The following is a 15216-nucleotide window of genomic DNA, read 5'->3' as shown; positions in this document are numbered from 1 at the left end:
CCCCACAGCTCAATCAATGAACATTGTGGCTTAACGATAACAATAATAGTATTTGTTAAGTGCTTACTATGTGCCAGGCACTCTACTAAGCACTGGGTGGATACAAGCAAATTGGATTGGTCCCAGGTTAGGTTCACAGTCTCAATCCCCATTTTCCAGATGAGGTAACTGAAGCCCAGAGAAGTGAAGTGACTTGCCCAAGGTCACACAGCAAACAAGTGGCAGAGCCAGGATTAGAACCCATGACCACTGACTCCAAAGCCAGGGCTCTTTCCACTGAGCCACGCTGCTTCTCTAGTTGTTCTCCCTCCTACTTAGACTGTGCGTTCCATGTGGCTCAGGGACTGGGTCCCACCTAATTCACTTTTACCTACCCCAGAGCTTCACAGTGACCCACAAAAGGCAAGCAGCGGGGCCAGAATTAGAATCAAGGTCTCATGATTCCCAGGCCTTTGTGCCACCCAGTAGACCACCCTGCTTCTTAGCCGGCTTACGTCAAGGCTCCCAGAACTCAGGGTCCATCCTCAGGCTGAAGCCTAGGCGGAAAGCTCTATGCCTCACCACACTATCCAGCTCAGCTGAGGTACGACATGCCAATCCAGTTTTTTGTTTTGTTTTTTAATGGCATTTATTAAGTACTTACTATGTGCAAAGCGCTGTTCTAAGCACGGGGAGGTTACAAGGTGATCAGGTTTTCCCACGGGGAGCTCACAGTCTTAATCCCCATTTTACAGATGAGTGAACTGAGGCCCGGAGAAGTGAAGTGTCTTGCCCAAAGTCACACAGCTGACAATCGGCAGAGCCTGGATTTAAACCCATGACCTCTGACTCCAAAGCCCGGGCTCTTTCCACTGAGCCATGCTGCTTCTTCATTCATTCATTCATTCATTCAATCGTATTTATTGAGCACTTACTGTGTGCAAAGCACTGTACTAAGCGCTTGGAAAGTACAATTCGGCCACAAATAGAGACAATCCCTACTCAACAACGGGATTAAGAACATAAACCCCACGTGGGACCTGGACTGTGTCCAACCTTGTATCTATCCCGGCGCTTAGTACTGTCCCTGACACATAGTAAGCGCTTAAATATCGTAAACAATTAACAAACCGCACACGTTCAGGCTCACACTGACTGCTGTGCAGCACTTGAAACTGCCTTTCTTCTAGCATTTGCCTTTTGTTGCATTTGTCCTCCCAAAACCAAAGCGCCAGATGGCAATTCTGATGCCAGAAGACTCTCTCTCATGTCTCAAGTGCCCGAGCGCTAGTGTCAATCAAATCAATCCTTCAGACCTCTGGAACTTTTAGAGAAGCAGCATGGCCTAGTGGAAAAAGCAAGGGCCTGAGAGTCGGAGGACCTGAGTTCTAACCCCACCTCTGCCACTTGCCTGCTGTGTGACCTTGGCCAAGTCACCTCACTTCTCCTCAGTTCCCTCATCCGTAAAGTGGGGGATTCAGTTCCTGTTCTCCCTCCTTCTTTCAGTGGCTGCCTCAAGTGGAATCTGATGACCTTGTATGATGATGATGATTTGCTAAACGCTTACTATGTGCCAAGCACTGTTCTAAGCACTGGGGTTGGTACAAGGTAATCAGGTTGTCCCATGTGGGGCTCACAGTCTTAATCCCCATTGTACAGATGAGGTAACTGAGGCACAGAGAAGGTAAGTGACTTGCCCAGAGTCACAAGGCTGATGAGTGGCAGAGCCGGGATTAGAACTCACGAACTCTGACTCCCAAACCCGGGCTCTTTCCACTAAGCCATGCTGCTTCTCTCTACCTAACTGCTTAGAAAAGTGCCTGACAAATACCACAATGATTACTATTAGTTCCAATAAAACCAAAGGGACTCATCCACATAATAATAATAATAACATAATAATGGCATTTATTAAGCGCTTACTATGTGCAAAGCACTGTTCTAAGTGCTGGGGAGGTTACAAGGTGATCAGGTTGTCCCACAGGGGGCTCACATTCTTAATCCCCATTTTACAGACTAGGTAACTGAGGCACAGAGAAGTTCAGTGACTTGCCCAAAGTCACACAGCTGACAATTGGTGGAGCCGGAATTTGAACCCATGACCTCTGACTCCAAAGCCTGTGCCCTTTCCACTGAGCCACGCCACCCGTATCTGTGATTCTTCATTCATGCCAGTAACATGGCCATATTTGCTGGGAGCCACCTCACCCAGATAATAACAACAAAAACAACAACAACAACAATAATAATAATAATAATAATAATAATGGTATTTTGTTAAGCACTTAAGATGTGCCAGGCACTATTCTAAGCCCTGGGGTGGATACAAGCAAACTGGGTTGAGCACAGTCCCTGTCCCATATAGGCCTCACAATCTTAATCTCCGTCTTACAGATGAGGGAACTGAAGCTCAGAGAAGTAAAACAACTTGCCCAAGGTCACACAGCAGGCAAGTGGAGAAGGCAGAATCAGAACCCAGGTCCTTCCGACTCCTAGGCCCGTGCTCTAGCCACTCGGCAGTCCTCCAATCCCAGGCCCCAGAAATAAGGATAAGTCTAAGCAGCCCTCACCGGGCCCTGACAGAGGATATTAACTCCCCCAGCACCTTTTAACTCTTTTGGCTTTTATTAGTGGCTCGAAGCAGTGGATAATGAAACCTGAGCCTCTGTGCAGCTCAAAGAGCTAAGAGGGGCTAGGAGCCAAAGTCTCCTCAAGGCAGATACAGCAAGGTCAGAGACTAGGAAGGTTTCAGATCCGCAATCGTCTTTATTGAGCGCTTACTGTGAACAAAGCACAGCACCAAGCGCTTGGGTTAGACACATTTCCTGCCCACAAGTAGTTTAATGTCTGTCTCCCCCTCTAGACTGTAAAATAATCAGTACAGCATTCAATCATATTTATTGAGCACTTACTCTATGCTGAGCACTGTACTAAGTGCAACAGAGTTGGTAAACACATTCCCAGCCCAGAAGAAGCTTACAGTCTATAGGGGGAGACGGACATTAAAAAAATATTATCAATTCATTCAATTGTATTTACTGAGCGCTTACTGTATGCAGAGCACTGTACTAAGCACTTGGGAAAGTAGAATATAACAACGGACATATTCCCTGCTCACAAGTACTTTAATGTCTGTCTCCTCCTCTAGACTGTAAAATAATCAGTACAGCATTCAATCATATTTATTGAGCACTTACTCTATGCTGAGCACTGTACTAAGTGCAACAGAGTTGGTAAACACATTCCCAGCCCAGAAGAAGCTTACAGTCTATAGGGGGAGACGGACATTAAAAAAATATTATCAATTCATTCAATTGTATTTACTGAGCGCTTACTGTATGCAGAGCACTGTACTAAGCACTTGGGAAAGTAGAATATAACAACGGACATATTCCCTGCTCACAAGTACTTTAATGTCTGTCTCCTCCTCTAGACTGTAAAATAATTAGTACAGCATTCAATCATATTTACTGAGCACTTACTCTATGCTGAGCACTGTACTAAGTGCAACAGAGTTGGTAGACACATTCCCTGCCCAGAAGAAGCTTACAGACTATAGGGGGAGACGGACATTAAAAAAATATTATCAATTCATTCAATTGTATTTATTGAGTGCTTACTGTATGCACAGCACTGTACTAAGCACTTGGGAGAGTAGAATATAACAACAGACATATTCCCTGCCCCAACAACCTTACAGTCTAGAAGATGAGCTTAGGGACACAAGTGATGTGGCTGAGGAAGGGGGTGAATAAAGGGAGCAAATCCAAGTGCAAGGTGACACAGGAGGGAATGGGAGAAGAGGAAATGAGGGCTAGTCAGGAAAGGCCTCTTGGAGGAAATGTAGAAAACTATTTCCTTCTCCAGCCAAAGGCTGGGGAAAAGCTAAAATTGCAATTTAACCTTTCAGTCCTGCATCAGCTTGTACCTACAGAAATGGAGACAGGAATAAGCCCGATATTTGCAAAAGCACAGTCAGAGGAGCGCGCTCCTCCATCCCTCATTAATTCAATCGTATTTCTTGGGTGCATACTGTGTGCAGAGCACTGTACTTAGTGCTCGGAAAGCACAATTCGTAAACTTCCACCTGCTTCAGTACCCAGGCACGGACAAACTGACTGGAAGGCCAACGGGTTTAAGAAGTTCCTAATCTCCCAGCGGGAGGCAGACAGAATAGAGAAGTCAGTACTGCTGGCATTTCACATCTAGAAACCAAAATGGGAACCACTCTGAGTCCAGAAGGGACAGAAAGTGGTCTAGGTCCTTTTTATTACTATTATTAATGGTACTTGTTAGGCACTTACTATGTGCCAGGCAGTGTACTAAGCCCTGGGGTAGATACAAGCTGATCATGTTGGACATAGTCCATGTTCCACATGGGGCTCGAAGTCTTAATATTCATTTTATAGATGACTTCAGACAAGCAACGTGGCCTAGCGGAAAAAGCACTTAACAGGGGGTAGGGAGACCTGGCTTCTAATCTCAGCTCTGCCAATCAATGGCATTTATTTAGCACTTACTATGTTGCAGAGCGCTGTACTAAGTGCTTGAGAGTACACTACAACAAAATTGGTATTCACATTCCCTGCTCATAACAAGTTTACAGTCTAGAGAGAAAGAAAGACATTAGCATAAAATGCCACTTGAGTGACCATGGGCAAGTCACTTAACTTCTCTGTGCCTCGATTTCCTCATCTGTGAAACAGGGACTCAATACCTGTCCTCCCTCCTACTTCGACAGCCTCATACGGCTGCATCTGTTCTATGTTATATTAATATTATCCTTCATATCAGACAATTGCTCTCCCCCACTTCAAAACGTTATTGAAGGCACATCTCCTCCCAGAAGCCTTCCCTGACTAAGCCCTCTTCTCCCACCCCCTTCTGCACCACTATTACTTGCTCCTTCATTCATCCTCCCTCCCATCCCCACAGCACATATGCATAGATCTGTAATTTATTCATTTATATTAATGCCTGTCTCCCCCTCTAGACTGTGAGCTCATTGTGAACAGAAATGTGCCTGTTTGTTTGGGGCTTTTTTTATGGTATTTGTTAAGTGCTTACGATGTGCCAAGCACTGTTCTAAGCACTGGAGTAGATACAAGGTAATCAGGTTGTCCCACTTGGGGCTCACAGTCAATCCCCATTTTACAGATGAGGTAATTTAGGCACAGAGAAGTTAAGTGACTTGCCCAAGGTCACACAGCAGACAAGTGACGGAGTCTAGATTAGAACCCACCACCTCTGACTCCCAAATCCACGCTCTTTCCACTAAGCCGTGCAGCTTCTTGGCTGCTTTGTTGCTATATTGTATTCTCCCAAGTGCTTAGTACAGTGCTTTGCACACAGTAAGCATGCAATAAATACAACTGAATCAATGAATACTATTGTATTTGTTGGTATTATGGGTTATCTCCCCCAATGCTTGGTACGTAGTAAGCACTTGTATTATTATTATTGTTATTATAAGGAAAGGGCCTAGACTAGAGGTTAGGAGAGTGCAAACCCTGATCTGATATTTTCAGAGCTAGTCCAATTTCCCACTCTTCACCCCAACTCCCAATCATATTGTCTATCAGAGAATTGAAAGACCAATGCTAATTTCAGGTAACAATCAATACTAATAATGATAATGATACTAGTGGAATTTTGTTAAGTGCTTATAATATGCCAAGAACTGTACCAAGTCCTGGGGTAGACAAAGGATAATCAGGTCCCACATGGGGCTCACAATCTAAGTAGGAGGGAAAACAGGCATCGAATTCCCATTTGGCGGATGAGGGAATTGAGGTCCAGAGAAGAGACTTTCCCTAGTTTACACAGCAGACAAGTGGCAGATCCCGGATTACAACCCAGGTCCTCTGACTCCCAGGCCTGTGGTTTTTCCACTAGGACAACTGCTTCCCCACGCTACTTGGACAGAAATGATATATATGACAAAGCAGACTGTTTTGCTGGATATAATGTCCAGTGAGAAGTGTTGAAACAATGTTGCGAGAAATCAAGCCACCAGGCCTAACGCGTGACCTTGTAGAAGTCCCGCCTCTCCCAACCCATGCCCATTCAGCATTAAACTACTTGGGTGAAGGTTAACAGACCATGCTACCACATGGAGCCCTGATGGCATTCCAAGGAACAATCGCTCCCCTACAACCTAAGCTGTGGGTCTGGAGAACAATACCTCCCATTTCAAACAGGCCAGGTTCAACGGTCGCATTAGCGTTTCTACATTCCTTCTACCCAAGGCTCCCCAAGCACTCTGCCATCATCAAACTAGGCCTCAATCTTCTCCAGGGATGTCACATAAGGGCACAGGGAGGCGAACCAACTTGTCTGGGGTCACCCAGCAAGACAAGAGCAAAGCCTAGGATTCAGTTTGGAATAATAATAATGGCATTTATTAAGCACTTACTATGTGCAAGGCACTGTTCTGAGCGTTGGGGAGGTTACAAGGTGATCAGGTTGTCCCACGGGGTGCTCACAGTCTTAATCCCCATTTTACAGATGAGGTAACTGAAGCACAGAAAAGTTAAGTGACTTGCCCAAAGTCACACAGCTGACAATTGGCAAAGCCGGGATTTGAATCCATGACCTGACTCCAAAGCCCATGCTCTTTCCTCTGAGCCAGACTGCTTCTTAAACTCTTCTGCACAGAGTTTGGAAGTGGTGATTCCCAAGATTCTTCACTCTGAAGAAGTGAGGTGGACCCTTAAGGCTCAGAGGCCAAAGGAAGCCGCTGAATTGGTCACTGCTTTACCTTCTTCTTCAAAGTCTGATCCTGACTCTGCCACTTGCCTGCTGTCACTGGGCCTCAGTTTCCTCATCTATAAAATCGGAATTAAATACCTGTTCTCCCGCCACTTTAGATTATGAAGCCCATTCGGGACAGAGCTTGTGTCTGATCGGTTTTAACTGTTATCTACCCCAGCGCTTACTGCAGTGTTCGGCATAAAGTGCTTAACAAATACCACTATCATTAGAATCGGTGAAAAGTGATTAATGCATACTCCTATTATTATTAAAATTGGTGAAATGTAAGCATCTTTCCAGTTCTACTGGCTTCAGGGTGGCCAGATTCTAACTAGTCCTGCAGACAATACTGCTTAAGCTTTAATTATACCGTTAGTAAGCCTCAAAACCCAGTTAAAACCCAGGACGCACTTCTAACTGTGCAATCAGAATGCAGCAAATTAGACGGATAAGCAGCATGCTGGGAATGAACAACCTGCAGCAGTTTCCCCAAGATCACATCTCCTCCAAGAGGTCTTCCCTGATTAAACCCTCTTTTCCCCAGCTCCCCCTCACTTTTGCGTCATCTATAAGCTTGGATCTTTGACTGTTGGACATTTCATATTCACCCCACAGCACCTAATTCACAATATATAATTATGTATATGTATTAATTTATATATTACTTACTAAGCACTTAGTACAGTGCTCTGCACAGAGTAAGCACTCTGTAAATACAATCGATGTCTGCTGTGTGACCCTGGGCAAGTCACTTCACTTCTCTGTGCCTCAGTTACCACATCTGTAAAATGGGGATTGAGACTGGGTGGCCCAGGTGGGACAGGGACTGTGTCCAACCCGACTTGCTTGTAGCCACCCCAGCGCTTAGTACAGTGCCTGGCACAAAGTAAATACTTAGGAAAATCATAATTATTATTATTGATTATTCATATTAATGTTAGTTTCCCCCTCTATATTGCAAGCTCACTATGCGGAGGGAACGTGTCTGCTAATTCTGTTGTATTATACTGTCCCAAGTGCTTAGTACAGTGTTGCGCACATAGTAAGAGCTCAATAAGTACCACTGATTGATTGACACTGGCCCCAGCAAGGAGCCTGGCTGCAGAAGAGACAGTCTAAGGGAACCACAGAAGGTAAAAGATAAAGAAAAAGGAAAAAAAAAAGAGATCTGGGCTTCAAAGTGTAGAGAAGAGGAGACCAAAGTGGGGGTAGGAAACAGCCCAAGGTCAAATGGCGACATCTGGATGGATGAAAGCAAAGAATCAAGTTTGGACTGAATCGGCTGGGAAGAAAGAGTGAAACGGAGAAGCTTTATGTGCGAAGACATTAAAGAAGAGCCAGAAGTGGCTAATGGAAGGTTCAGTTACCCTACTGACCGTTGAAGATTCCCTCCCTCCTCCTCTTCCCCATCACGAAGCAGGCAGCGACCTCCCGTGAAATGAATCGAAGTGCATATGGAGCGAGAGCTCCACCCCCCAGACAGTGTAGACAGGAATCACTCGAGAAAGCCAAACAATCCTGGCACCTGGAGGCAGTGCCCAGAAACACTGGCCGCTCGCCCAGGAAAACACGCCAGGGTGAGGTGAGGGAGAACCAGCCATCCCCGACAATGCTGAAGCATTAGACAATCTTTCCATTTTGCATATTTATGCAGCAGAGGAAGAGGGGTCTAAAAAAGATCCCCCCATACACACACCTTCCTCCCCTCATTCATTCAATCGTATTTATTGAGCACTTACTGTGTGCAGAGCACTGTACTAAGCGCTTGGGAAGTACAAGTCGGCAACATATAGAGACGGTCCCTACCCAATTACGGGCTCACGGTCTCACCCCACAACCATTGTAGCATAATCTTCCACCATGAACGGTATCACATTTACTAGCCAACCGAGTACTGCCTAAGGGGTGTTTTCCAAGGGTGTTGGAGATTAAACGTGGATTCTTTTGGATTCTGTACAATCTTGGTGGAAATCATCCAAGACCAGTCAACTTAGAATTCACTGGCTCCAGCTCACCGTTCACCCCACTCCCAGAAAAAGAGATCCCCTCCTAAAAAACACCCCCCAAACTCCACTCTACCCATCCGCATCTAGGGTTTCACGAAGACAGTCATTGCTGTTGCACTCACCAGACTAAGCTACTTTCTTGAACTACCACGCTCCCCTACTTAGAGACCTAAAACATTACATGTGTTTAGCACCTGTGGGAGGAGGCACTCAAGTGTTTAAAACACCTCAGTGAGGTTAGATTCCTCACAGATGAGGAAAATGAAGTTCTCTCAAAAACCCATAGCCTGTCAGTGGCAGAAAATGGCCCAGAGCCAAGGAATACAGACTTTACCTCCAGCCACTAGACATTGGTTACTCCTTCTCTTCTGCAATTTCATCTCTCCTATTTAATACCCCTCTGGGTATTAAACCACCCCTCCTTCACCATGGTGTTGACACTCTTCAGATATCAGTTAGGCTCTCTCCCAGAATGAGGCTTCGGGCAAGCCACACAGACTCCAGTTTTTTGGATTCCTCCTATACCTGTACCCACAGCTCCTCTTATCAGCCATGTTACTTTTCATTAACTCACCCCCTTGGATCAGTATCTTTTTTCCCCTGGTTCTGAAGAAGCCTAAGTCTAACCATACTGATGAACCTTCCAGATAATCACACCATTACCAATACTGAGCCTCTCAGCTCTCTTGAAAGGAATTCCTGGGGAGGGGGAAGAACATTTTTAAAAAATAAAAAAATAAAAGGGACAAAGCTCAAGTGTCTTCCAGCTGGAGCTGGATTCTTTTGTTTGTCTAGGTTTGAGGGATTTTTTTTTTCCTTTTTTGGGGGGGAAGGGGGAAAAGCTGTAGCAGGGCTAGGCCTTTCCCACTGTGGCCAACAAAAACATGGGTGAAACCGAAAGTTAACAGAACAAAATCACCAGGCACACTTCCTTCAGTCAGAAAAAAAGGGACTACCCCTAGGCAGCTGGTCAAGCAGCATGGCCTGGAGGATAGAACATGGGCCCGAGTCTGAAGAAACTGAGTTCTAATCCCAGCTCCGCCACTTGTCTGCTGTGTGACCTTGGGCAAATTACTTCACTTCTCTGGGCCTCAGATACCTCCTCTGTAAAATGGGATTAAGACTGTGTGCCCCATGTGGGACGCGGACTGTGTCCAACCTGATTTGCTTGTATCTATTCCAGCACTAAAACAGTTACCATTTAAAAAAAAAAAAGTCTTCCAAGCAGCAGGAACCTTCTCTCTTGGCTGCCATCGGGACTCCCACTGATCACCCCACTAGCCCCTCCGACACCCCTCCCCCTCCATCTTCCTGTTGGGAAAACAGAGGGCCTGAAGCCACAACCGGGTAAGGTGGTTTGTGGAGTGTGTGTGAGTTTTCAAAGTTAATTACAAGCCTCAGTGAAGACACGTGGTGGGGGAAATAACACAAAGAGGGTTGGGCGGGGGGAGTCTCTATTTCCAGGAGCACCAACCCAACTGTTGCTTGTGATGGGGGGGATTGACAGGTTGAAGATGGAAGCCAGCACCCCAAAGATGCATTCATCTCCATATGCTCATGGCAGAAGAGAGGCTGGTATCTTGCAGGGTTTTTTTCCCCTCCCTCCACACCATCTCCAGGCCCCATAGCCAGAAATCCTTCTGCAATTCGTTTGGAAACCCATGTCTGCTTCCAAGTTTACTTCAAGTCACAAGGCAGTTGGAATCCGTGGCCACCTGGGTTCTTTCAGGACTATATACATGCCCCCTTGAGTGGGTTGCTTAGTACAGTGCTCTGCCCACAGTAATTGCTCAATAAATACCACTGTGAGTGATTTGACCTTACCATGGGTTTTTTCCATGTTCCTTACCATAGACTTTAAAAGCTCCTTGAGGACAGGGACCGTCTCCCAACCCTATTGTACTGTACTCTCCCAGGTGTCTAGTACAGCGGTCACACAAGTGCTCAATTAATATCATTGCTTGGTTGATTGCCTGCCCAAGCTCTCTCTCATAAACCAACAGAAGCCAGGAATGTCTACTAAGCTTTTCAGGCATTCCTAGGGTCTGAATGTTTTTCTTGGGAAAAAGAGCCAGGGAACAACTACAGACTAAGGAGAATAGATTTAAGGAAAAAGGAACATGACTCTGAACATAAAATGTTCAGAGGGAAAGAAGCCTAAATGTAATTATTGTAAAGGGCTGCATGAAATTGTCAGATGCCAAGGGAAAAAATTAGGGAATTCTCACATTAAGAATTATACTCATTTCAATAATAGTAGTAATTGTATTTATTAAGCACTTACTATGTATCAGACACTATACTAAGCGCCACGGTGCATACAAGCAAATCGGGTTGGACACGATCCCTGTCGGATGAGGGGCTCACGGTCTCAATCCCCACTTCACAGAGGAAGTAACTGAGGCCCAGAGAAGTCAAGTGATTTGTCCAAGGTCGCAGAGCAGACAAATAGCAAAGTCAGGATTAGAACCCAAAACCTTCTGACTCCCAGGCCTGTGCTCTATCTGTAATCTTCTGGAAGGCTTTAAATGTTGAAAGTTACTATTAAAGCCCCCCTCCCTCCCCAGTACACAGAGCATTTAATCCAATGGCCTGGCCATGGAACACCATCTCCTAATATCTGCCTCACACCAAAAACTCCTACTCAGCTACTCAGTAATTGGTAAAACCCTTCTGCAATGATCCTTCCCCCAAACCCCTGTTGAAGCGTAGAGCGTGGAGGTGTGTGTATGGAGAGAAAGACGAAAAGGAAGGGCCCACATAGCCCTCTAAAGGGCTGCCTATCCCAACCCCACTACTCTACAGGGGAAGAGGAAAATTTGTTTAGAACTTCCTCAAACTCTTCATCATCGATGGCATTTGTTGAGTGCTTACTATGTGCAGAGCACTATACTGAGTGCATGGAAAAGTACCAAGTTGGGAGACACGTTCCCTGTCCACAGTGAGCTTACAGACTATAGTGGGCAGATGGACATTGCTGTCCTTGTCTTAGATTGTTTTTGTGGTTTTGTTTTTTTCTTTGGGCCTGTCACCTGCCTCCTTTCAGCCTTTATTCTGAGACTGCGAGCTCCTTGAGGGACAGGAATCAATCAGTGGTACTTAGCATCAGGAACCATGTCTTTCCCAACGCTTATACCGTAGTACTACTACTACGAATCCTCCCCATCAAAATAAAAATTTTTAAAGTAACAACTCTAAAGACACAGTCTAAAGACAAAAAACCATGGGGGGGGGGGGGATAATGGGAGAGGGGGTGGGGAGGAAGCCAGTTGGAGAAAAGAGAACTACAGTCAGCATTTGAGGACAGATAAGCCTGTGGATGCAGGAAGACCGCTGGTATTGACTACTCACTATAAAGAGGAAGGAGATGGAAGGGCTCATACCTGGGGGATGCAGAAAGACTCTGAGCTCATTGTGGGCCGGGATTGTGTCTAGTTTTCTTGTCCTCTCCCACACAGTAAGCACTCAAATACCACTGAAGGATTGGTTACACTCAAGGGCTCACACCTGAGAGATGCAGGACTGCTGGGGCTAATGACAGTTATACCCAGAACAGAAATTCAAGAGGAATCACACCCACCCCTGAAACCTCAAGGTTTTTTATCACCTTGGAAGTGTCAGATCTCCCACTCTGCTCTACACTCTCTCTCGGCCAAACCTCAGGTGACCCTGAACATTATCCCTTTCCAAGTCGGCTCAGTTAAGAAGGAGGAGGCTACAGGGAAGCAGGTGAAGTTAAAATGCTTGGAACTACTGACAGACAAGACAATGAGCAGCACGGTTTCAAGCCTCCAAGCCTAGGTGTCAGAGTGCTCACTTTACTTGACTTTTCAAAAGAAAAATAGATGTCAACTTTTTGGGGGGGGGTGCTTTCTGCAAAAATACAATAATCCTTCCCTCCCCTAATTCTACACTTCCCACAAAGACCCAACTGTCTGGATTTTTCATCTCCTACTTGAATGGGGCTGGGGGAGGTGGTTCATTGAGCTTAAGGTCTAACTTCAGATCCAACCTCTCATGAAGCAGTCTGCAGTCTCCCTCCGGTTTTTTTTTTTTTTTCCTTAATTTTAACCACACACTGTAGGCTTTTTCGGTTCCATGCAGCTCCAGAGAGCAGTCCTCCCCTGCTGCCGCTGGCTGTATGCAGATTCCAGCCTCTTTTTTTGTTTAAACAAACAAAACTCCGGCGGCGGCTGGGGGGCTTCGAGTCTCCCCGACACCGAAGCTTTACCTACGGAACCGGTCCTGGTTGGAAAGCTCCTCCGAGTGGGACCCCCAAAACATCTCACCAAAGGGGTCGACGACCCGGGGAGCCCACTCACTCTGGTAGGTTTTCTCCCGCGTGGATCTCCCCCCTACCCCCCCACCCGGGGGTCTTCTTCCAACCTGCCCCAGGGGGGGAGAGGGATTAAGGGCCTGCTCGCCTCCAGCCCCCTCCCAGCCAAATCCAGCCCGGCGTGGGGGACAAAAAGGGGTCCGATCTCCTGCTCTCACCCCCTCCAGCCCCCCACCACCTCTCCAAGCCATCCAGGCGCCCCCAGATCTTCGGGTAGGGGGGGTGGTCTCCCCTTTCCCCCCCCACCACCCAAATACACACCCACTCCCCAGTCCTCCGGGCCAAATTTGCTCGCTCTTGGCCAAGCGTGTCGCAGAGGACAGGTCGTGGGGGGCTGGGGTTGAAAGGCTCACCGTGTGGACCGCCCCCCTCCCCAGACCTTCAGGGGTCCCCCCCTTTTCCCCCCACCACCCAAATACACAGCCACTCGCCCTCTTCCAGGCCCAAGTTGGCTGACTCTTAGCCAAAGCGTGCAGCAAAGGGCAGGCCTGGGGGGCCAGGGGAGGGTCTTACCTTGGAGACGATGAGGGGCTCTCCATGCTCCAGCCCCCCCTTAAGTGTGAAGCCCCAGGGCGCCCCTCCTTGCAGCTGGACGTGGATGTGCTGGGGGGCCACTGGGCGACCCTCCATCCTCTCCTCCGGGCCCGCCGCCCCGCCGGGCTCCATGGCCCGTTGAGGCTACTGCCCCGGCTACTGCTGCGACTCCTCCTCCTCCTCCTCGTCCTCCAGGCCGAGGAGGAAATGACACGGGACGGGGAGGGGGGCGAGAAGAAGAAAGAGAAGAAAGGAGGGAGGGAAGGGGAGGGGGCGGGCGCGTAATGGACGAGAGGGCCGGGCAAGGGGGAGGGAGCGGCCTAGTCATTCATTCATTCAATCGTATTGGGCAGAGCACTGGACTAAGCGCTTGGGAAGGACAACTGGGCAACAGATAGAGGCGGCCCCTACCCAGCCACGGGCCCACAGGCTAGAAGGGCTACGAGAAGGCCGGACACGGGGACACAGACCACAGAGATCAATTGTGACATGGTTTCATTCGTTCAATTGTATTTATTGAGCGCTTACTGTGTGCGTTCATTCGTTCACGCAATCGTACTGATTGAGCGCTTCCTGTGTGCAGAGCACTGGACTAAGCGCTTGGGAGCATTCAACCGCCGTGCCCCCCACCGCCGCCCCAGGAAAGCTAGGGGAGGTGGAAATTGTATTTGGTGGATGCCCGGGGCTCTGAGGGGGTGTCCGGGGGGGAGCTCAGATGAATAAATGTGTGTGTGTGTGTGTGTGTGTGTGTGTGTGTGTCTGTCTGTCTGTCTGTCTGTCTGTCTGGCCGGGATTTATGGCCGCGTGCGGAGACCCGATGACTACGTGTGTGTTGCTGGGGGTCTGGGGGTCTGTGTGTAGGTCTGTGTGTGGGGGTCTGTGTATGGGTCTGTGTGTTTGTTTGTGGGTCTGTGGGGGGGGTCTGTGGGTCTCTGTGTGTGTGTTTGTGTTTCTGTGGGTCTGTGTATGGGTCTGTGTGGGCATTTGTGTGGGTTTGTGGGTGGGTCTGTGTTTGTGTGGGTCTGTGGGTCTGTGTGTGGGTCTGTGTGTTTGTGTGGGTCTGTGCGTGGGTCTGTGTGTATGTGGGTGGGTCTGTGCGTGTCTGCTTGTGTGTGTGTGTGTGTGTGTGTGTGTGTGTTTCTGGGATTTATTCATTCATTCAATGGTATTTATTGAGCGCTGACTTTGTACAGAGCACTGTACTAAGCGCTTGGGAAGTGGAAGTCGGCAACCGTTAGAGACGTTCCCTATCTACACTCACTCCCTTGGTGAACTCATTTGCTGCCACGGCTTCAACTATCATCTCTACGCTGATGACACCCAAATCTACATCTCTGCCCCTGCTCTCTCTCCCTCCCTTCAGGCTCATGTCTCCTCCTGCCTTCAAGACATCTCCATCTGGATGTCTGCCCACCATCTAAAACTCAACATGTCCAAGACTGAACTCCTTGTCTTCCCTCCCAAACCCTGCCCTCTCCCTGACTTTCCCATCACTGTTGACGGCACTACCATCCTTCCCATCTCACAAGGCCGCAACCTGGGTGTCATCCTTGACTCCGCTCTCTCGTTCACCCCTCACATCCAATCTGTCACCAAAACCTGCCGGTC

At 47.7% G+C, this 15216-nt stretch overlaps 1 protein-coding gene across 1 annotated transcript in view; it reads right to left on the bottom strand.

Annotated features, from left to right (window-relative positions):
- Positions 1 to 13779, bottom strand: part of SHROOM4 (shroom family member 4) — a 191942-nt gene extending 178163 nt beyond the window's left edge. The window contains exon 1 of the mRNA XM_038747855.1: positions 13588 to 13779. Within this exon, the coding sequence (XP_038603783.1) occupies positions 13588 to 13740 (153 nt within the window). The 5' untranslated portion in view covers positions 13741 to 13779. The remainder of the gene's footprint in view (positions 1 to 13587) is intronic.
- Between the last annotated feature and the right edge of the window lie 1437 nt (positions 13780 to 15216).

The sequence above is a fragment of the Tachyglossus aculeatus genome, chromosome 6, assembly GCF_015852505.1.
Source record: "Tachyglossus aculeatus isolate mTacAcu1 chromosome 6, mTacAcu1.pri, whole genome shotgun sequence".
Taxonomy (NCBI): domain Eukaryota; kingdom Metazoa; phylum Chordata; class Mammalia; order Monotremata; family Tachyglossidae; genus Tachyglossus; species Tachyglossus aculeatus.
Note: the sequence above shows the minus strand (reverse complement) of the source record. Positions and strands in the feature narration are given on the sequence as shown.